General features: G+C 38.0%; 1 protein-coding gene across 2 annotated transcripts in view; it reads right to left on the reverse strand.

Moving 5' to 3' along the window:
- The window catches only part of LOC114653624 (dnaJ homolog subfamily C member 13), a 331290-nt gene that overhangs the window by 66219 nt on the left and 239830 nt on the right, over positions 1–25241 (reverse strand). For both annotated transcript variants that reach the window (XM_051929216.1, XM_028804037.2), the window contains exons 26-32: positions 22493–22555; positions 20401–20502; positions 16737–16841; positions 13217–13419; positions 7512–7596; positions 5439–5593; positions 1974–2019 (exon numbers count right to left, since the gene is read on the reverse strand). In XM_051929216.1, the coding sequence (XP_051785176.1) occupies positions 1974–2019; positions 5439–5593; positions 7512–7596; positions 13217–13419; positions 16737–16841; positions 20401–20502; positions 22493–22555 (759 nt within the window). The remainder of the gene's footprint in view (positions 1–1973; positions 2020–5438; positions 5594–7511; positions 7597–13216; positions 13420–16736; positions 16842–20400; positions 20503–22492; positions 22556–25241) is intronic.

The raw sequence follows: 25241 nt of genomic DNA on the forward strand, positions 1-25241 counted from the left end.
ACCGCCATGCTTCACTGTGGGGACTGTATTGGACAAGTGATGAGCAGTGCCTGGTTGTCTCCACACATACCGCTTAAAATTAAGGCCAAAAAGTTCTATCTTGGTCTCATCAGACCAGAGAATCTTATTTCTCACCATCTCAGAGTCCTTCAGGTGTCTTTTAGCAAACTCCATGCGGGCTGTCATGTGTCTTGCACTGAGGACAGGCTTCCGACAGGCCACTCTGCCATAAAGCCCTGACTGGTGGAGGGCTGCAGTGATGGTTGACTTTCTACAACTTTCTCCCATCTCCTGACTGCATCTCTGGAGCTCAGCCAAAGTGATCTTTGGGTTCTTCTTTACCTCTCTCACCAAGGCTCTTCTCCCCCGGTAGCTCAGCTTGGCCGGACGGCCAGCTCTAGGATGGGTTCTGGTCGTCCCAAACGTCTTCCATTTAAGGATTATGGAGGCCACTGTGCTCTTGGGAACCTTAAGTGCAGCAGAAAGTTTTTTGTAACCTTGGGTCAGATCTGTGCCTTGCCACAATTCTGTCTCTGAGCTCTTCAGGCAGTTCCTTTGACCTCATGATTCTCATTTGCTCTGACATGCATTGTGAGCTGTAAGGTCTTATATAGACAGGTGTGTGGCTTTCCTAATCAAGTCCAATCAGTATAATCAAACACAGCTGGACTCAAATGAAGGTGATCTCAAGGATGATCAGAAGAAATGGAAAGCACCCGAGTTAAATATACTGTATGAGTGTCACAGCAAAGGGTCTGAATACTTAGGACCATGTGATATTTCAGTTTTTCTTTTTTAATAAATCTGCAACAATTTCAAAAATTCTTTTTTTTGTCTGTCAATATGGGGTGCTGTATGTACATTAATGAGGAAAAAAATTAATTTAAATGATTTTAGCAAATGGCTGCAATATAACAAAGAGTGAAAAATTGAAGGGGGTCTGAATACTTTCCATACCCACTGTATATATATATATATATATATATATATATATCGCCTCTGGCGCTGACGTCCGAGGTTCAATTCCTCAAGAGGGGGGTGCAGTGAGTGTGTACGCCTGATGAGCCCAGAATTTGGGCGAAACACGTGTTGCGTACTCTTTGCATTATTTGACAGTAAACTATTTCAACCATTCTATGATCTGCTTCTTGCAACTGAAATGAGGGCACCGTGGCGGATGTTAGCTGACTTGCTGACCAACCACAAGCGTTACCTGGTAGGTAACCACCCATACAATCAGATTGTGACACAGACTACGAATGCAATGAATATATATATATATATATATATATATATATATATATATATATATATATATATATATATATATATATATATACACACACACACACACGACAAGATAAAATGTTATGTGGCTGGCTGATTGAAATGTATTGTTTTGATTTTCCCTAAAAATACTAATAAAAACTAAAGTAGTTTTCTGCCTGGCTACAGTATAATCCTGGAAAGATTTTTCATTGAAAACATATACCAACATTTAAAGTGAAAACATATGCTGTATGCAAAGAAATTACAATCAATGAAACTTTATGAGGCAATATGTTGTTTTTGGGGTAGAGCATTAGTGATGCACTATTAAGATGTAGAGATAACGGACCATTAGGAAGAACAAAGGAAATCAAGTGGCACCTGGTGTAACCTTGATAATTATAGTACTGAGAAAATGTATGGCAGTTCTGGTGTTTTAAATGGTTGCAGCTTCCATTTTAGCTTCTTCAACACCTGACAGTGTTTAAAAATCTATAGTTCAAAAGAACTTATCTGGTGGCAATAGCAAAATAATATTTAAAACTACCAAGAAGGTATTCAGAAATCCAGAAGCAGATGTAATCAGAATCATCAGAAAACTAATACTTGAGACTTTAGTTACTGTGAATATCCAATATGGGATTTAAAAGATCTCACATATAGCAGTAAACAAATAAGAAAGACAATTTTAAAAACATATTCACCTCTTCTGACTTAAATGCCTGCTTCAGGTGTGTATATTTCAAAAACCTGTTAGAAAAATAAAACAGTGGTTAAAAGTTTATCTGAACAGATGTTGTTCAAGACCTTAACCATGGAAGTCAGAGCAAGGAGTTGTGGAAGTTGACTAACTGCAATTTTGAGAGAAGCCAACAATTTTTATGATTAAAAAACGTACAATGGGAAGAGGAAGCTCTACATCAGAGCTACAGGTACCAATAGGTTAATAAGGAAATTGTAGCAGCAACTGAAGTGAAATCTCTAAAAAACATTTTTGGTTTTGGGATCCTGTTGAGACATAAACTAAACATTTTGATAAACTATAAAACATAGTGGGTATGCCTTCCTTCTCCTTGAAGGCACTACAGAAATATATCAAGAGTATTCAGTTAAATTCAGTTCATTTTTGTATAGCTATTTTCATTGAGTTCATAGGTAAAATACAATAACACCTTCACAAATTACTAATTACATAATGCATATATAAAGATAAAGATCTGTTTTAACACACAGGAAAACAAAGCAGTTCCAAACTGATTAACACAGGAACTTAACAATAAATCTCCATTAACAGTATCATTTTGCAATGGCCCTTTGACAACAAAAGTGATGAAAAACAAACTTCAATCACCAGTATCCCCGGAGAAATTAACCCAATGAAGGATTCGTGGTCAGTCCAGGAGGCCTAACTTGCACACACTTCCCATTCTACAGTAAAAGTCTGTGCTAGGTCACCTAATATGATGAGTTAATCAGTTGAATGTATTCATATGGCTATAGTCACTGTAGTGGTAGAAAAGTAAGGTTGCATGGATTAGATGCAATCCACCAGGGAACACTGAAATATTTGCAAAAACATCTTGGTTAACATGCCCTTTCTGTACCTGCGATTTCTCATTAGGATCATATCAATTGCATGAAATGCAGAAACAGTGCCTCGGGACTGGGAAAATAGGGTGGAGGGTGGAACCAATCAGTTATATGCAGAAAAAAATAGTGTATTCCAGTTACTGAGCTATTACAATATGCAGTGGTATAGAGGCTCTCTGTCTGAAAAAAGGAACTCAGGTGATCAATACAAATTCCAACCTTGGTGCGAAAAGCAGATTGATTTTATTCTCGCACAAACAGTTGAGTGGTTATGTAAAGTTTGCTAGTCCTATCTATGCTTGCTCTGTAAACCTGGGAAAGCATCATGATCTTGTATCATTTGGCTTCTACTGTATGGCGCTATAAAAATAAGAGGCAGTGTGATATATGTGTTGTTTGCTCACAGTATTTGTGGAGAGTTTACATATTTAATATCAAGCCAAGACAGTTTTGTCCCTTTGCCAGTTTGTGATTTAAAAAGAAACATAAGGGTACATTTCTGGATGTTTGCAGAAGATATTGTCCTCTTCGTTTCATCAGACTGTGACCTCTCCGGTGTATTGGGAGTATTTTGCAGCTGATTACAAAGTGGCAGAAATGTGAACCACCACCTAAAAGTTAGACACTATGGTAGTCTTCTGAAATTGAGTGGTTACTAGGGGTGTGCTGGTTTGTTTTTTTTTATCATTGTGGAAAAACAAACATGCAAAAAAAAACAAAACAATTGAGGTGGTAGACAGTTGTACTGCCATTGGCCAGGTTATGTGTTTACGGTATCATTTTTTTTATGTAAACAAACAGTGGATTTTATTATTTAAACAAATAATGCAAATTTATATTTAAACTAACACGTCACTGCATACAGCAGTCTATAAACAGCCAAAACAAAAGTCTACAAATTACAAACCATATAACAATCTACAATATAATAAAACACTACTGTGTGTGTGCGTGTGCGTGTGTGTGTGAGTGTGAGTTTGTATCCAGCTCCTCTGAGCAATCTGATCTAATTTACTATTTAATAAAATAGTAATGTATGCGTGTATATCCGTTCCTTCCAAGCAATCTGATTGCTTAATTTGGCTTTGGTGGCTCAGTGGTGGGGATAATGAAATAATACTTTAGGAGTGCGATGATTCCTGATTGTGACATTTTTTTAATTTTACAAAAAAGGAGTTAAAAAGGAGTATTTCAATGACAACAGAGCAAATAATTTAACTAAATACTAACAAGGCACAACACAAGCATTTGCATTGGTAGTAGTCAAAAATCAGACTGGAGGCGAGCAAGGCAAGTCTGAGAAGCAGACTTTACAGGAATGTGATTGAAAGAGAAAGAACCGTTTAAGAGAGGCTGAGACACACAAGGTTACCAAGGATAAATATAGGGGGACCGCTGCAGGTACACATAGGGTAAGAGAGGTTGAGGCACAAGAAGATGCTGAGACAAGACTCTGTGACAAATGTTAGAAAAGGAGGCCACATCTCTCTCCGCCAGTGTTTGCTCATGGCCAGGTATATATGGCTCTATCAAAAGTTAAGACAAGATGTGAAACTGATGACAGCTGCTAAGGATAATAGTGATTCAAGAAACAGTGTACAGAGAGGTTGGCGCAGGTTCACATTATTTTTAATTACTACTTTTGACAGTTCAAGTAGTCTATTTTTGTTTTCAATCTACCAAAGAACAAGTCCTCTATTGTAACCAGTTCTTCCTGCTTACACATGCTTTTAATGGCAATGCAGATGAAGTAAGAGGGTACAGTTCTTTTCAGAACATCAAGAAACTTCCTTTTGGGAGGACAGTGACCTGTCAGAGCACAGAAGATGTGACTGTTGTGCTTTCCTTGTATTTGGATAAAATTCTCCCAAGCAAAATTAAACAAAGATTAATGATTTGGAAAGCTTGAAGAGCATGGGCACAACTTTGTTGGTTCCAGTTGGTTCATTCAGGGAATGTCCAAGATGTTTATGGGTTGCTTAATGTTGTAGTGTTTCTTACACACTACAACATTATACCCTTGCTAACTATTGAAACCATATTAAACACTACTGCCTAATTACATTTACCAATGTTGAGATTCATTGCTTAAAATTAAAATTTCCATTCAGTCAAACATAATGTAACTATTGTAAGACAATATTTCACATTAAGCTTTCTTACTATACAGTATAACAATTAAACAAAAACAATTTTTTAATTTCTCATTAATTCTGGGACATAAAAACAAGGTCTAACTTTCTATGAGAATTACCATAATACTAATAAATTAAAACTATTTATTCAGTATAATAATGATTTTGCTTCCATGAATGAAAAAAAAATGGTAATAATTTATCTACAAAAATCAACTGTCATTTGTGAGTGCACTCAGTGTTTGCATTCATTTATATTTGAGTTCAAAATAAATGTTTACACAATAGATATTATATGTAAAACCTTCTGCTAAGGAAGATAGTTTTGGGTTACTGACATTTGGTAATGCATACAGTATTTTAATGGCAGTACTGTATCGTTAGTTTTCTAAAGTAACAGGTCTTAAATGCAGTAATGTTTATTTTATTATTGATCTGTCATACCTTGCTACAGGAAGTACATTTGATCCTGTATACATCATAATAAAGAAGAAGATGCCACTGAGGTACAGTCGAGGCAACTGAGGGTTATCTTGCATAATAAGATACAACAAATTGGCTACTTTCTCCACCAAGATAGGGTCAAATGTCAGCAAAAGCTGCAAAAGAAAATAAACAAAAAAGAAGAAAATAAACATAAAAGAAATTTGAAAGCTATCTGTAATTTTGCATAGAAACAATGAGAAATGAGAAAACATGAACAGTTCAGAATTTTATTATAAAAATTATTTTATTAAGTATTAATCAATAAGTATTAATCACAGCAACTAGTAGCATTCCTGGAAAATGTTTATTGTAAAGTCCTTCAGTACATTGGTGATACCTGTTGGGTTGTTTTCAATTACTTTCTTTAATTTAAGTCAGTCTCTTTTTTTTTTTTGCTGAACTCATAATTACAGTGACCTCCATAATGTTTGGTACAATGACACTTTTTTTCCTCGATTTACCCCTCTGTTCCACAGTTTAAAGTTATAAATCAAACACTTCAGACGTGATCAAGCATTAGATGAAGATCCCTGATTTAGAGGCTTGGTAGAGCATCACCAGAAAATATACTCTACACTTGGGGATGTCTATGAATTACTGATTTCAGACAGTCATTGCATTCAAGGGATATATAACAAAATGCTGGAACGTAACTGCTTTAATATACAGTATGTCCAAAGCATTATGCTACCCTAAAATAGGGGGGACCTTTTATCAAAAGTGAAAGTTCTACATGGTGTGACTGAAATGTATTAAAATACCATTAAAGTCTGCAATGTGCACTTTAATCACATCTGAATTGTTTGATTTGCAATTTTAAACTGTGGAGGACTGGGGTAAATCAAGGAAAAATGTGTTTTTGCCCAAGCATTATAGAGAACACTGATTTACAGTAAAACTGCAACCCAAAACTACAAAGGAAATTTTGCATGCACATAATAAGTGATAGCATTTGAAAAGTGTCTGTGTATTTTTTCAGTTTTAAATAATCAAATTATTACATCAACCATATGTTTAAAGAAGGAGATTATTCAAGAGCCACTTTTAACACTTTCTGAACTTTGAATCTGATAATGCATTGGTTGTCCTAACTGCATTTTATCACAAACGAACAGCTGCAAGACCCTATGTCCTCTCGTATCTCTATATTCAATAAGCTTAAGAAAGTTATGTCTTTAATATGAAAAATAAATTGCTTCATATTTCTGTAAAACACATTACATACACTTCTGAATGAAGTACCAAATAACTACAACAGGTTCAAAATGTTGCTAAGGTAATCTTCATTCTAGTCAAACACAATAGTCACATTAGCCCAGAGCTGTCCAAATATAATAGCTTTTCAAATCATGTTAGAATCATTTTGATATCTATACTATGTTAGTTGTTTTCTATTAATTTAAACATATTCATAAAATCAAAAAGGTTATAATTTTACACACAAAACCACTAAAGAAATCATATTGGTCATGCAAAAAGACAATTTTCCGTTGGGGATTAATAAAGTATACGAAATCAACAAAAAAATATAGGCTGTAACCTTCTATTGCCTAAACAAAATAGCTCCTAAACCTTGCTGTAACTACTTCTTATTTTAATATTTTGTATGTTTTAATAAAGTATGTACAAAAGACAACACAGTTATCATTATATACCGGTAATCAGCAAGGCAATTTTACCTTGTTGAGTACATTTGTAATGATGATACATTTGTGAATTTCCCCTTGGGATTAATAAATTATCTATCTATCTATCTATCTATCTATCTATCTATCTATCTATCTATCTATCTATCTATCTATCTATCTATCTATCTATCTATCTATCTATCTATCTATCTATCTATCTATCTATCTATCTATCTATCTATCTATCTATCTATCTATCTATCTATCTATCTATCTATCTACATACAGTTAAAAGTAGTGACTTCAACCTCACTTAAGTATTTTTTCCTGGTGCTTTATAGCCTCACCAAAAACTTCTCTTCACAGTTTTTAAAAGCAATTAATTCTGATGACTATGATTTACCTGAACAATATGAGGAAGACATGTACTCTCTGTGAGAAGCCTTTTAACCCTGGGAAGAGGTCTGATGATGGCATTATCCTGATCCCTGAATACAAAAAGGTAAACAATTCAGAAGAACTTCACCACTGATAACAGTATAAGCTTTCCTCTCCTGTCGAAATATCATTCACGGCTACTGTGTGTTTTGACAAGTTGTTCCTAAAACATGAACTTTCAAAAATGGACTCCAGATAACCAGTTAACATTTAATTGAAAACTGAAAAAAAAACCTCTCTCAAAAGAAAATTTTATATATATATGTATAAACACATACATATGCATATGCATACACACACACAGTACATATCTATATCTGAATGTGAAACTTTACAAGTTACTATGGGCTGACCAAAATACTTAACTCATGTAATAGATAATAACATGCTGAAATTACCAAAAGGACTGATTTTTAAACTATGAAATGTAAAAACTGAAATTTGCTAAATACCTTAGAAATTGCTGAAAAGGTGCTATTAACATACAAGAACAACACTAACATTCTTATTAGTTCAACATCATTACACCAGGCTTTAAAAGATGGAAACATACAAAGAAAAGATCTTCATACCCTTCATGAAACATGGCAGTGGGACTGCTGATGTGTAGCAATCATGAAGCCACTGGCCCTGGGGCCTTTCTTAAAAATCAACAGAAATTATATACATTTTTATACGTTACTTATCCAAATTAATTTGTAATGTTGCCCAAGAAAAATTTGTAATCTCATGTTTGTGGAGAAACTACATCCATGAAAAACCTCAAATTACTCATGTCGCATAATACACATGTCAGGTTAGCATGAGTCCTGTCTTCAACTTAAAAGCAGAATCTCGTGTGAAGGGGCTTCCTGTTTGTGGACTACTTTCATTTTCTAGAGATATTTATTTAACAATGTCTTCATAAAAAATACATCCATATTGCACATTGTAGGCACACGACTTGAATACTTGATGTGTGAATTATGTAGGTGGGACATGTTCTATTAGAAGTTATATCTTTTCTCCATGCAAGCATGGGATTAAAAATGTTTCTTTTCCACTACTACAAACTACATGGGGGAGGTAAGTAACATATATAAAAAAATATACATAATTTTTGGGTGGGGTATTCCTTAAAACAATTCAAATCAACAAATAAAAACATCCCTAAAAGTAACATCCTAGCAAAAGCCTTCTCCATCTCTGTGTTTAATCCCAAGTGAAAAACATGTAGTCATAATAAAAGATCACAATTCATAAATGAAGACCAAAAGGCATGAAAGAATCTACAAAATTTCTGCATAAAAGAATGGTCAAAGTGCAGCCTGAATATGACCCCTAGACTTGTAATGATTAAAAAGAAAAGTTGCTCATATTTCTTTTACATTACATTTACTTATTTTGCCGATGCCTTTATCCATGGCGACTTGCAACACAGTTTCAGTAGCGGGATTTGAACCCACAACCTCAGGGTTTGAAATCCAAAGCCTTAACCATTACACCATGCTGCCTCATTCTTAAAACCTAATTATCAGAACACAAAACATTAACCAAAATCCATAGTCAATATGATCTGAAAGCCAAATTCCTGTCTGTCTTGTGCATAAATACTATCACCAAATTGAAAAATTAACATGTTATGAGTGATTATAATATTAAAAATTGAATAGCAAAAAATTTGTCACTTTTTTACTAAAGCTAGCTTATAGTGTCTCCAGAAAGTTTTCTTTGGTTTTTGAGTCGTTGCTGAGCTATCCTTACATATAGGAGTTATTACATGGTTTCCTGTCACTAATGGGCCTTTTTCATAGAAGCCATATTGACATGAAATAGGATGGCAGGTGTAAGTAATGACATTAATTAAGGTTCCAGTTATGAAATTGAACAGAAGCTTCATTAGCAACACCTGTGCTTGCCATACTATTTCACGTCAAAATGTCTGCTGTGAAAAAAGCCCATTCCAATGTGGATAATAAATGCCAATGCTCCGCCCTACATTAATAAGAGGAGAGTCAGACTTGTTACGTGTAATCAATCAATAGCAGATGCTGCCAATTACGCGGTGGAGATAAAAGCATTGTCTTTGCTGTAGCAGCAGACATTTTCACAATGTCTTCAGTAGGGAAGTTGTTTAGACTTGATCAGAAATCTTGCTGTGACCCTTTCAAATGTTATCTCAAGAAGATAACCTGTGCTTTAAGAGATGTGACAGAGACAGCAATACAGGGTAACCCAAGTCTCAATTTAAGGTCAGATCAGTACATCTGCAGAAACTCACCCCTGGGAACAAACAGATCTGTCAGTCTGACTCTTCCAATAGTGACAAGCAGACCCTCCCCATCCCAAACCTATGGCTGGTCCCTCAACATCTGGAGATGAAAGTACATGGCTAGGATATGTTGAAGAAACTACGCCCAACACTGGAGAGTTGAGACTGAACTTTTTACATCCTCATTGACCACCTCCATCCTACTCATTCCCATACTGTCCTGAAACACAGTGTATTCATTGTTTATGTTCTTACATTTCTACTTTACCATTCAAACAGTATAGCTTGTACATATCATATTCAAAATTTTACCAAAGTTGAATTTCTTTCCCCACAATAGTGATTTAAAGGCCCATCTAGTTTCAGTTTAGTTTTTGTGTTAGTTTTTCAAGTTTATGAGGAAAGGCTTGATGTATATTTTCTGAAAACACAATAAAAGAGTTCATAACCTCAAATGCAATTTACTTAATTCAATGCCCTTTTTAGCAGAGCTGTGTCTTTCAAGAACTCAAAAGTGTGAACTAAAGAGGAAAAAATAAAAATATTTTGACTTTACTATTAATTCTATTTTTAGTTACTTTGTCATTATTATTTTTTTTATTCATTTTTAACTGTAATTTTTATTTTACTTAAAATTATAATTTCACTTCTAGTTCTGGCTTTAGTCTTAGTTTTCATGAACCCTAATAACCTTGCACCATTCACTGATCACTAACTGCTATTTAACAGCATTGCAAGGAATTGTGGTTTTGATGCACACTTCAGATAAGTAATGATAGCTCAGCAACGACTCAAAAACCAAAGAAAATTTTCTGGAGATGCTCATGACATTATAAGCTAGCTTTAAAAAAAAATTACCAATTTTACAATATAGTTTTTTTCGCTATTCAATTTTTAATATTATAATCACACAAGGTAATTATTCATTTTGGGGATAGCATAGTATTTACACAAAGTATAGAGTTGGAAAAGAGCTTTAAAACAACATATGCACCATTTATGTGCAACTTACAGTGGTGTGAAAAACTATTTGCCCCCTTCCTGATTTCTTATTCTTTTGCATGTTTGTCACACAAAATGTTTCTGATCATCAAACACATTTAACCATTAGTCAAATATAACACAAGTAAACACAAAATGCAGTTTGTAAATGGTGGTTTTTATTATTTAGGGAGAAAAAAAAATCCAAACCTACATGGCCCTGTGTGAAAAAGTAATTGCCCCCTGAACCTAATAACTGGTTGGGCCACCCTTAGCAGCAATAACTGCAATCAAGCGTTTGCGATAACTTGCAATGAGTCTTTTACAGCGCTCTGGAGGAATTTTGGCCCACTCATCTTTGCAAAATTGTTGTAATTCAGCTTTATTTGAGGGTTTTCTAGCATGAACCGCCTTTTTAAGGTCATGCCATAGCATCTCAATTGGATTCAGGTCAGGACTTTGACTAGGCCACTCCAAAGTCTTCATTTTGTTTTTCTTCAGCCATTCAGAGGTGGATTTGCTGGTGTGTTTTGGGTCATTGTCCTGTTGCAGCACCCAAGATCGCTTCAGCTTGAGTTGACGAACAGATGGCCGGACATTCTCCTTCAGGATTTTTTGGTAGACAGTAGAATTCATGGTTCCATCTATCACAGCAAGCCTTCCAGGTCCTGAAGCAGCAAAACAACCCCAGACCATCACACTACCACCACCATATTTTACTGTTGGTATGATGTTCTTTTTCTGAAATGCTGCGTTCCTTTTACGCCAGATGTAACGGGACATTTGCCTTCCAAAAAGTTCAACTTTTGACTCATCAGTCCACAAGGTATTTTCCCAAAAGTCTTGGCAATCATTGAGATGTTTCTTAGCAAAATTGAGACGAGCCCTAATGTTCTTTTTGCTTAACAGTGGTTTGCGTCTTGGAAATCTGCCATGCAGGCCGTTTTTGCCCAGTCTCTTTCTTATGGTGGAGTCGTGAACACTGACCTTAACTGAGGCAAGTGAGGCCTGCAGTTCTTTAGACGTTGTCCTGGGGTCTTTTGTGACCTCTCGGATGAGTCGTCTCTGCGCTCTTGGGGTAATTTTGGTCGGCCGGCCACTCCTGGGAAGGTTCACCACTGTTCCGTGTTTTTTGCCATTTGTGGGTAATGGCTCTCACTGTGGTTCGCTGGAGTCCCAAAGCTTTAGAAATGGCTTTATAACCTTTACCAGACTGATAGATCTCAATTACTTCTGTTCTCATTTGTTCCTGAATTTCTTTGGATCTTAGCATGATGTCTAGCTTTTGAGGTGCTTTTGGTCTACTTCTCTGTGTCAGGCAGCTCCTATTTAAGTGATTTCTTGATTGAAACAGGTGTGGCAGTAATCAGGCCTGGGGGTGGCTACGGAAATTGAACTCAGGTGTGATACACCACAGTTAGGTTATTTTTTAACAAGGGGGCAATTACTTTTTCACACAGGGCCATGTAGGTTTGGATTTTTTTTCTCCCTAAATAATAAACACCATCATTTAAAAACTGCATTTTGTGTTTACTTGTGTTATATTTGACTAATGGTTAAATGTGTTTGATGATCAGAAACATTTTGTGTGACAAACATGCAAAAGAATAAGAAATCAGGAAGGGGGCAAATAGTTTTTCACACCACTGTATAATAATGGAGATAGAGACAGTCAAAGTCATAACACACACCCCCCCCCCCCTCCAACCCCCAAATAATTTTAAACTTTGTTAGCTTATATCTCCCTTCATATTGATCCAAGACGTGCAATTTCAGTTTCATGGTTTACTCATATCACTAAATCAGCTTGCCAAGTTTCTTTAAAATCTGTGACAATGAGGTCCAAAAGTGTGATGATTTGACATGCTATTCCATACAGCCAATCTGACCTACAGCCAAAATGGAGCTGTAAGTCAGCACATGGCCACAGATACTTTAATATTACATTATACTGCTTTATTTAAGAGAATTCATAAATCGTATGCAATAGTGATATGATGCATCTGTTCAGCACTTGGTTCCATTGCACTTGGAGACTTTGTATTGAGCTCTGACAACCTACCTAAAAAACAAGATAAAGTAATAGACAATATAGTGGTCAATACACAGTTTTTTTAAGCTGATGCTACAGTGGTATGCTGTAGGCCATGAGAATGGTAAAGTTACTTTGCTGAAATCCTACACTTATCATTCAGTTCACATCTAGTATACAGATTAGAACATGTACTTACAGCAGCTACAGCACACTAAGTTCATTTTATGCCACATACGGTCTGTTCTTTAAGAATAGCTAACTGAAAAGAGATACATCATATATTTTACCTTACAATAAAGCTTAAAATACATATTAAGACTTTTCAAGCAGTTACATAAAAGTGATCAACACAGAGAGACACACAAAATAAACACATGGCAGGTTAACTGTTTCCGTGGTATACCTGCTTGGAAAATATGAGCACATAGTGATAAGCATGTTGAGAATTAGGGTTGCTAGGTCAGTTTCATTCAAAACAGCTTGTCCACTGGCCAGTAGACACCACTTTAACTGGGGGATTGTTTGCAATGGTCTCCAGCCATCCATGCCTTGGGCCCAGCATCGTGTTTTTGTAGAAAGTACTCCAACATTCCAAAAGCCTTGCATCTAAACAGGGACCAAACCCTGATATTAATAAATCAGGAAAATGAATGCAACATTTTAATAATTAAGACAAAACAATCCATGTATTAAAAGATAAAAAATACAATTTTTTACTGTGATAATCTTTCCATTGTTACATCATTTGAATGTTACAAAAAGCATTAGGTATTAATTCAAAATATTCTTTGCTATTAGATCTGTAAAAACGTTACATTTTTCTAACTTCATCTCCAAGCTCCTTTCAAAGTTCTAAAACATTATCTGCTTCTACTTGATCACTTTCTCTTAGCTAGTTTATTGCTAGATTCATTTCAGCTAGTAGTATTTCTGGTACTTGTTTGTCAATCACAGAGGTTTAATTTCTTTTTCCTAGTCAAAGTTGTCTATTCTAGGTGCACCACTCTTCTAACAACTGTTACTTTGCTCAGTTTAGGATAATATGTTGTGAATTACCTTCTGCCTTTTAAGTTTAAACTCTTTATTACTCTAATTTCTTCATTTCCTCCATTATACAAAACCTCTGACTAATCAATCAACACAATGACTAACCCTTGTACTTTCACCTGTATGCAATTCCCATTTATCCTGATAATTCCATAGCCTTCATCATTATTTAAATGCATGGGGTATAAAGGGTATCCCTAGCAATTGCTCACTGAGCTTAAAGTTAGGAGGAAAAGATCTGAAATGGTAGGCAGGTATTAAATTCACAGTGTGAAAAGGATAGCTATTACAAAATGAGTGGGACAGTAATGTGTTGCATCAGATATTTTGTATGGGAAGTGGGCTCGTCACCCCACTTACAGTAATAGATGAGAACTAGAGTCTATGTCATGCAGCTAGGTTTTCTCTTAATTTGGTATGCTTTGTTATCAATTTTTAAAAATCTGTTCTGTGACACAGAACACTGTTTTATGTTCAGTTTGGGTGATGCACAACATAACATAACACTGACTTGATTTCTTGGCTGTTTATAATTGACACTTTCAGTAGTCAATCAATGACAAGTGTTATCCTTTCATTACACCTCCCACGATTACTTCCACAAATGCTGCTTGGCCTCAATGTGTTCAAACTGACCCTTCTCATTTCTCAAGCAACACCGTTTACAGTTCACGCTCATTTGTTGCTACTGCTCTTCTACTATAGTTTCTGATTCTAATGCACAATGTCTTGCACTGATTTAGTGAAATGATAACCTTAGAGGACTTGTTTAGTTTTCTGTTAAATACCATATTCACAGTTCCTTACAGATTCTGTTCAAAGAAATAGTGATATTAAAAAAAATATCTCTATCTATCTATCTATCTATCTATCTATCTATCTATCTATCTATCTATCTATCTATCTATCTATCTATCTATCTATCTATCTATTATAAACGAAAATCCTGTGCTGGAAAGGAAAAGCAATGCAACGATACGTGATCTTCTCGGAAGACATTTAAAAGACCCGTGAGACCAAAGTAAAGTAAACATGAGACTTGGTGCCAAGAGAGGACAGCGGCTGTATAGGCCTTAAAAAGATCGAAGGGCAGCGCGACAGCAGCCCTAAAACAGGGCCAGAAATAAAGGACAAGTATTGTTTTTACAACGTCACGTGAGACCAGGCAGTGAGCTATCATTTAAATGGAGTCCAAAGACATCTAACCAAGCAGTTGTTGGATTGCTTTTGGCAGACAAGCATCATGTGCTCCCAGCTCTTAAAACAACAACATGCGACAGGCAGAAGAGACAGCTCGCAAGCAGCAGAAAGACAGCAAATGATCCAAAGGCATATCCTTAGCATGCGTTCAGATGCCCACCCCTTCACAACACAAGCAGAATTATACGTCTGGCAAGAAAGAGATGTAACCACGCACGTGGCCGGAAATAAAGGACAAGTATTGTTTTCACAAAAGTGTTTAAAGTAAAAGTGAAAATAATGCATATGTAACAATTCCCAAGAAAATAACAATCTCTTTAAATTGTAGATTGCCTGCCTAAAGTAAAGTCATCCCTGATGAATGGGGATGTGGGAATGAGGGGTCCTTTCATCAGATTAGCACTATTTCAGATGTGGAATGGCAAAATGGGGGAGGCAGCTTGATGAATGAGGTCTCCAGGACTTAAAACAAATCCAAATCATATTATGTGATATCATCTAATGTGAAATTCTACTCTGTACTTCTAGAATGTTTATTTTTATACTGTATTGAGGATTTACTCTGTTCTATGTATTGTACTGTATTGTATTGACCCCCTTCATTTTGACACCCACTGCATGCCCAACCTACCTGGAAAGAGGTCTCTCTTTGAACTGCCTTTCCCAAGGTTTCTTCCATTTTTTCCCTACAAGGGTTTTTTATTGGGGAGTTTTTTCTAGTCTTCTTAGAGGATCAAGGCTGGGGGGCTATCAAGAGGCAGGGCCTGTTAAAGCCCATTGCAGCACTTCTTGCGTGATTTTGGGCTATACAAAAAATAAATTGTATTGTATATCCAGTAAACCAAACACGGGGGTAGGCGAGCGAAGCGAGCAGGGGGCAGAGCCCCCTAGTAAATATATTTTTTTATATATATATATATATATATATATATATATATATATATATATATATATATATATATATATATATATATATATATAGCCAACTGTCACCCTTGGACAAAGCACTACTCAAACACACACGCACACACACTGACCTGGGGCGCATTTACAATCAGAATTTAACCTAACTTACACATCTCTGTAGATGTGACAGGAACCAAGAGATCCTAAAAAACAGTCAATGCAGACAAAGGGAGAATGTATAATTTCCCAAGGCAAGGATTGAGTGGAAGAGTGGAAGGTTTAGACTCAGGATACTGGATGTGTGTCACTGTGCTGGCTATACTGTATATGACGAATATTGTTCAAAGCTATACTATTATTTGTGATAGTCAATATTTGTTAATCATTACTGTTAATTGGCTAGCCATGCTATGAACAACTGACTGAAAAAATCACTTGCCTCTATATTGTAGAATTTGCTCTTTGAGCAAGAATAGCTTACCCTATTGAGCATGTTTATGCACAACAAAACTTTCACAGTACTTTTGTACTTCTTTTAACAATGCTCTCAATCTTTAAAGAGGGCTTTAAATACCATGTTTTCAGAAAGTGAGCTGACTGCTTCCATGATTTCAATGTGTTTGAAAACTCTAGAAAGCCTGTCAGATTATATTAGCATATAATATGCATGTATTATAATACTCTATGAGTCCTAGTCAAATACTCTAAGAAAAGAGAAAATTGTAAGCTCAAATCACAGATGAAAATCTGTCAATTTAGCATTACCATACCTCCTCAAAACTAAATGGGCCTCTTCGCTCTTTATCTGCATTGCCAAAATACCATTCTTTCTCACTCTCTCTCTTCATGTCTGGGGATGCTTCAATGACATTACTCTGTTGGGAGAAAAAAAAAAGAAAAATATTTAATAAATTTAATAAAGATATTTAATAATAAAGGAAATATTTAGCATATCTTTGCCATCCATTCTCTTCCACTTATCCGAGGTCAGGTCGCGGGGGCAGCAGCTTGAGCAGAGATGCCCAGACTTCCCTCTCCCTGGCCACTTCTTCTAGCTCTTCCGGGGGAATCCCAAGGATTTCCCAGGCCAGCCGAGAGACATAGTCCCTCCAGCGTGTCCTGGGTCTTCCCTTGGGCCTCCTCCCGGTTAGACGTGCCCGGAACACCTCACCAGGGAGGCGTCCAGGAGGCATCCTGATCAGATGCCCGAGCCAACTCATCTGACTCCTCTCGATGCGGAGGAGCAGCGGCTCTACTCTGAGCCCCTCCTGGATGACTGAGCTTCTCACCGTATCTTTAAGGGAAAGCCCAGACACCCTGTGGAGGAAACTCATTTCAGCCGCTTGCATTCGCGATCTCGTTCTTTCGGTCACTACCCATAGCTCATGACCATAGGTGAGGGTAGGAACATAGATCGACTGGTAAATTGAGAGCTTTGCCTTGCGGCTCAGCTCCTTTTTCACCACGACAGACCGATGCAGAGCCCGCATTACTGCGGATGCCGCACCGATCCGCCTGTCGATCTCACGTTCCATTCTTCCCTCACTCGTGAACAAGGTCCCGAGATACCTGAACTCCTCCACTTGGGGCAGGATCTCGCTACCAACACTGAGAGGGCATTCCACCCTTTTCCGGCTGAGGACCATGGTCTCGGATTTGGAGGTGCTGATTCCCATCCCAGCCGCTTCACACTCAGCTGCGAACTGGTCCAGAGAGAGCTGAAGATCATGGCCTGATGAAGCAAACAGGACAAGATCATCTGCAAAAAGCAGTGACCCAATCCTGAGTCCACCAAACCGGACCCCCTCAACGCCCTGGCTGCGCCTAGAAATTCTGTCCATAAAAGTTATGAACAGAATTGGTGACAAAGGGCAGCCCTGGCGGAGTCCAACTCTCACTGGAAACGGGTTCGACTTACTGCCGGTAATGCGGACCAAGCTCTGGCACCGATCGTACAGGGACCGAACAGCCCTTATCAGGGGGTCCGGTACCCCATACTCTCGGAGTACTCCCCACATGATTCCCCGAGGGACACGGTCGAATGCTTTTTCCAAGTCCACAAAACACATGTAGACTGGTTGGGCGAACTCCCATGCATCCTCCAGGACTCTGCTAAGGGTGTAGAGCTGGTCCACTGTTCCGCGACCAGGACGAAAACCACACTGTTCCTCCTGAATCTGAGGCTCGACTATCCGACTATCCTCTGTAGTTGGAACACACCCTCCGGTCCCCTTTCTTAAAGAGGGGGACCACCACCCCAGTCTGCCAATCCAGAGGCACTGTCCCTGATGTCCATGCGATGTTGCAGAGACATGTCAACCAAGACAGCCCTACAACATCCAGAGCCTTGAGGAACTCCGGGTGTATCTCATTCACCCCCGGGGCCCTGCCACCAAGGAGTTTTTTGACCATCTCGGTGACCTCAGTCCCAGAGATGGGGGAGCCCACCTCCGAGTCCCCAGGCTCTGCTTCCTCACTGGAAGGCATGTTAGTGGGATTGAGGAGGTCTTCAAAGTACTCCCCCCACCGACCCACAACGTCCCAAGTCGAGGTCAGCAGTGCACCATCCCCACCATATACAGTGTTGACACTGCACTGCTTCCCCCTCCTGAGACGCCGGACCAGAATCTCCTCAAAGCCGTCCGAAAGTCGTTCTCCATGGCCTCCCCAAACTCCTCCCACGCCCAAGTTTTTGCCTCAGCAACCACCAAAGCCGCATTCCGCTTGGCCTGCCGGTACCTATCAGCTGCCTCCAGAGTCCCACAGGACAAAAAGGTCCTGTAGGACTCCTTCTTCAGCTTGACGGCATCCCTCACCGCCGGTGTCCACCAACGGGTTCGGGGATTGCCGCCACGACAGGCACTGACCACCTTACGGCCACAGCTCCGGTCAGCCGCCTCAACAACAGAGGCACGGAACGTGGCCCATTCGGACTCAATGTCCCCCACCTCCCTCGGGATGTGGTCGAAGTTCTGCTGGAGGTGGGAGTTGAAGCTACTTCTGACAGGGGGGTCTGCCAGACGTTCCCAGCAGACCCTCACAACACGTTTGGGCCTATCAGGCCTGTCCAGCATCCTCCCCCACCATCGAAGCCAACTCACCACCAGGTGGTGATCAGTTAACAGCTCCGCCCCTCTCTTCACCCGAGTGTCCAAGACATGTGGCCGCAAGTCCGACGAGATGACCACAAAGTCGATCATCGAACTGAGGCCTAGGGTGTCCTGGTGCCAAGTGCACATATGAACACCTCTATGCTTGAACATGATGTTTGTTATGGACAATCCGTGACGAGCACAGAAGTCCAATAACAAAACACCACTCGGGTTCAGATCGGGGGGGGCTATTCCTCTCAATCACGCCCTTCCAGGTCTCACTGTCATTGTCCACGTGAGCATTGAAGTCTCCCAGCAGTACAAGGGAGTCCCCAGAAGGTGTGCCCTCTAGCACCCCCTCCAGGGACTCCAAAAAGGGTGGGTACTCCGAACTGCTGTTCGGTGCATACGCACAAACAACAGTTAGGACCCGTCCCCCCACCCGAAGGCGGAGGCAGGCTACCCTCTCGTCCACCGGGGTAAACCCCAATGAACAGGCTCCAAGTCGGGAGGCAATAAGTATACCCACACCTGCTCGGCACCTCTCACCGGGGGCAACTCCAGAGTGGTAGACAGTCCAGCCCCTCTCAAGGAGATTGGTTCCAGAGTCCAAGGTGTGCATCGAGGTGAGTTCGACTATATCTAGCCGGAACCTCTCGACCTCGCGCACTAGCTCAGGCTCCTTTGCCTTCAGAGAGGTGACATTCCACGTCCCAAGAGCCAGCTTCTGTAGCCGAGGATCAGACGGCCAAGGTCCCCACCTTCGGCCACTACCCAACTCACACTGCACCCGACCTCCTTGGCCCCTCCCATACATGGTGAGCCCATGGGAAGGGGGACCCACGTTGCCTCTTCGGGCTGTGCCCGGCCGAGCCCCATGGGTGCAGGCCCAGCCACCAGGCGCTTGCCATCGAGCCCCACCTCCAGGCCTGGCTCCAGAGGGGGGGCCCCGGTGACCTGCGTCTGGGCAAGGGAAAATGCCGTCCAAAGTTTTCATTCATCATAGAAGGTTTGTTTAACTGCTCTTTGTCTCATCCCTCACCTAGGACCAGTTTGCCTTGGGTGGCCCTACCAGGGGCATAAAGCCCCTGACAACAGAGCTCCTAGGATCATTGGGACACGCAAACCCCTCCACCACGATAAGGTGGCGGTTAAAAGAGGGTTTAATAAAAAAAATCTGTTTATAGTTTTCACTCTGATAAATACTTTAAGTACAGAAATAGTCTCTTGGGAGGTGACCATTGACTGGAACTAGAATGAATATTGAGAAATATTTTTTAATGTTTTTAAAGGTTTTAGAAAATACAATGAAGATAGGAAAGTACAAAAAGTTGCAACTTACTTGTAATGGTACCGTTGCTCTACTTGTATGAAGGTGTGCCAGGGTAAGGAGATCTACAAGAATACGGACTCCATTGGAATCTAAAACATCCTTGACATTTTTCTATGAAATAAGAATAATAGGTAAGAAGCAAAGTATAAGGTTCATCAATTGATTACCTATAGTTTTATTTATTTTATTTTAAACACTTTAATTAATCAATTTATCTAATGACAGATGATACCTCCAATTATTTAAACTTTATCAAATGTTTAATATAACCGAAGTAGGAAATAAGTACTCTAAAGTATGAAGAAAGTAAAAATAAATGGCACTGATATTGCTTTCAGTGAAATATTTGAATTTATCCACATCTGACTATAACATAAAACATGTTTATTGAACATTGAAATTTTGAAAGTATAGGTAATGCATTTTACATTAAACAATTACACAATGCATGCATGCTTTAGTTAGGAAATAGTTATAATTACACACTAAATACAGATTCTGGTTTCCCAGGGTGTATGTTAAAAATCAACAGAAAAAAAAAAATCCGTGCTTCATTTTTAGTTCTGGGCAAATTAACTAACTTATTGTTCATAAACCATAAATCAAACTTATGTTTTAGTGATAGATGCTATTTCCGGGATATGTGTCTTATCATACCAAAATGTATTCTAAGCAATTCCCTACTTACCTCCTTTAACTGAGACTGAAAGCGCCCTTTACAAGATTCATGCTTTTTGGACTAAATACTAACCATTACCCACATAAACTGCATGGACTCCAAATTTTCTATCCTAACATTTTGAAACCTGGTTAATCCTGTTCAGTAACACTGGGGGTCAGAACTTTTATGAGCTGTACTGGGTAAAAGGCAGGAAAAACTTGAAAATGGTGCATATCCATAAAAGCGCGCTTTCAAACACATGCCCAACCTCGTATGGGCCATTAATTTAAAGTTGCCAATATATAATATAATAAGTTGGCAAATTATATTATAATGCATACGAGGACTTTAAGAGGCAAACTAGACTACCTAGAAAGCATACAAACATCACAACAAAGGAATCAAATCCCAGTATCCTGAATCCATGAAGCAGCAGGGCTAACCAATGTGCTATAGTTCCTTACAGGAATCCAAATTATGTAATATATTTCAAAGACTACAAAACATTTCTTTAAGTCTAGAGTTTGATAGTGAATTTAGAAAAAACTATCCAGAAGTAAAGAATTGCATATAATAAGATAATAAAAAGAAAATTTTGCCAGGATTTAAAGTAGAATAATTAGTGTAGCCACCAAATTAAGATGGGTGGGGACAAATACTGCATATTACAGCTGAATACTTTAGCAGAATTTTTCCTGGATGCTATTGCTACAGTTTATTTTTGAAGCACACAGTATGTGCTTTAGTAAGTTATAGTGGAGACAAGAAAAAGTTGTATATAGATATCATTCTGAAATGTTTTCCTACTGCTCTTGAACTTGTGAGACAAGATACATGTGATTTAAAAAACCATTCAATAAAGAATCTACTTAATGCATTTTAAAGTTTCTAGGACTGTCTGGACAGATTTCAACATTTGGCACATTGCAGTTACCACTACTGGTGAGTGTTTGAGCCCATACAGGAGCTCTTAGAATTAGGTCTGGGCAGGAAAAAATGCTTTCCTTTTATATCGCTTTAAACTAACAATGTAGCTAGTATGGACTTCACAACACACATACAAAAGGGGGGCAGATATAATGGCAAATGGACACAGACATGATAAAAAGACACTTAAATACACAAAAAAGCAAATAATGAAGCCATGTTACTAAAGAATAAGTAAATGATTAAATATTAATGTTAAATAAATAAATGTACAGACAACATGTCCAAACAAATTCTGTAAATGTATGTTTCTGTTTAAAAGTTAACAATACTGTCTCCAGTTTGGTCAGTAAATTTATATTTAAGTCTCTCAAGTGAGTTTATGGCCAATAGTACATTTGTTCATATTATTAACTGCTTTTGTCAAAAACTTCACAATTCCTAATTTAGCACTAAGACCCCAAACCCCTTTTCGTTACAACAAAAACATGGAAAAGCAATCTGGTTACTAACCTTGTTGAGAATAAGTTTATTTAAGAAAAGGATTAACCTGTCCCTCTCTAGTCGATCAGTGCACTGCAAAAACAAAGAATCAAAAGACACTATTTTATTAACAAGAATAAAAGTAAATTTACAATCACATACCAGACTAACTCATTTCAGGGCTGCAGAGATTAGATCATATCCCTTCAGCAAAAGGAGCAAAGGCAGAAACAAACCTTGGATGAAGTGCCAGCACATTATAGCCCACCCATGCACAAATCTGTAGTTATACTCAAACAGGAACAATCTGAAATATCCAATTAGCCTAACTTGAATTCTCTGAGAATGTAGGTTGAAAACCATAGTATCTAGAGAAAAGCCCCTATAGAATAAGATGAAAATGTACAAACTCTAAATAAATAACAACTGGGTGCAATACAAATATTCACACCTAGGAAGTTGTATCAGGAAATTGTGCAGAATGAATTGAGTTTACTAAATGTGAATCCTAAGTTTGAGATCAACTTGGAGGCAGAGATATAATTGCTTTTCTTGTCGTAAAACAAAGGTTTTTACTAGTATGTCTCCTGCAGCTTACTTGAAAAAGATGTCCCAGTCAGTGTATAGACTAAGGACTAACAAATGTTATCAAACTGTAGATCTTTGGATAACAAAGCAGACCTCTTATCTCACTGAGCAAGAAAGGGAGACTCGTCCCACTCTAAGGATCGGATAGCTTCTATGTTGTATGTGGTGCACTTCTGTGTGTGCAATGTCAGAGTGGCTTTCTCCCATCCCCCACACCTATGCACGCCTTGAATTCTGGTCCTGAAGACAATGCAATGTGATGGTGCAGGTGGGCCCAATGCTACCTGGTTCTTTGGGGGAGCCTCCTAAACGTGCTACTGCCAATAACGTACCCGAGGGATGAGCCAAACAAATGAGGACACAACACACATAGCAAGTGGTAGGTGCAAAAGTGAACCAGTGCTTTTATTAAAATACAACAAAATAGTGTTCAAAACAAAGTGCAGTGCTCAATCCATAACAAATAAATAATCCATAAAAAACAAGTGAATTGTGGAGCAAGGTTATTATAGTTTTGCCTTTTTATATTAGTTTTTATTTCTATATTTCTTCTGACCTTACTTGGAAATTCAGTTTAGTTTTCCTTCATTGTGTATTTTTAGTTTTAGTTTAGTTTTTATTTTACAAAGACATTTCTATTTTATTTTTATATATATTAGTTTCAGTTTTAGTAATTATAGTATGGTTAAAGAGCTACACTACTATGGAGTTTAGTTTTTGTGTCACAATAAGACAGAACTGTATACTTAATGGGTTTGGATATGAGTTTAATGTTAGTGGAAGCTTACTAAGCTACATGACACAGTTTAGTATTTGGTTTTGTTTTTGTCTGATAAAAAGCATAATCAAAACCAGGTACTGAATATAAACAATTTACACAATTTTATAATTTTTTAAATATTTTCTATGTCATTTGTGCTGAACAAATCTGCGCTGACTGTTGGCACTTATTTTCTTTTCCTTTTATTGCCTAGAATGGGCCAATTTGTAATGAACTTTAGGAGAATTTTAAGGTATGAGGGTTTTTTACTCTAAATGTCTACAGCACACCACATATCCTGCTCCAATGACAATGTGCTTATGATGAATGCCTTCAATATTTCATTCAAAAATCTCAAACACTAGGCTTTGTTATTTTCTACCAGCCATATTGGTCTCCAATTCCATCTCAGGCACACAGAATTTATAGACAGAATTTTGCACCTGCAGGCCTGGAAAGATATAAAAAAATAAGAAAAAAGATTCTACTGTGTTCTGACAAGCGTGACCATGAAAATCACGGGGGTTAAGGAAGAACAAGGCTCTTAGGTTTGAATGAGTGTGCAGACCTCACCTAGCCCTATTGAGGGAAACAAAGAAAAACAAGCATGTAGTGTGAAGGTTAAGGGCAGTGAAACTTGACTAGCCCACCATAAGAACAGTAAACCCTTAATGAGCAGAGCAAGAGTAGGTGATAGGTGTATGGAAGGGCACAAAATGACAGAGACAGCGTCTGAGATTAAGAACAATATATACATTATCTAAACCTGTTTATCCAGAGAAGGATCACGGTACCCTGAAGCCAACCCAAGCAGGTTTGGATGCAAGGCAGGAAAAATCCCTGGTATGCAATATGTATGATATGGCTGATGTTAAGAACAAAAAGAATAGGATATTTCAGCTATCTGATTTGAAAGACAGAGAAACATTGAAAAAATGTGGACAGATATTTTAAATCATAATTCTGCTACTGGATTATTTTCACAATATCAGGTATTTTGAGCTGTGAATATGAACTAAAAAAGATAAATTAATAAATATAGAATAAATACAAAAACACATTAGTATGATTAGCTTATTATCACTTGGCAGACTCTCTTCGCCTACCTACCTGTAGTTCAGTAGAGATGTTGCCAACTCAGGAATTTTATAAGGTTTGTTTTGCTTCATTGTTAAACAACGTTTTTAAAGCAAAAGTGATTAGTCAGCAACAATATGCTGATCTTGTATGTTGACATTGTCAGTCACTCGATCAGTACCGTTTTATTTTCAAAAATCGGGAGTGGTCTCCCCTAGACTTTCTCGTGTACTCAGATATGGGGATGAATATTTGAGGAGTAAACCACAAGATGAGGATTATATGATGTACATTAAAGAACCATCAACAACAAATCAAATAAAATTAATAATATATTGAACAATTATTATAAAA

This window comes from Erpetoichthys calabaricus, chromosome 6 (genome assembly GCF_900747795.2).
Source record: "Erpetoichthys calabaricus chromosome 6, fErpCal1.3, whole genome shotgun sequence".
In the NCBI taxonomy this organism is placed as follows: domain Eukaryota; kingdom Metazoa; phylum Chordata; class Cladistia; order Polypteriformes; family Polypteridae; genus Erpetoichthys; species Erpetoichthys calabaricus.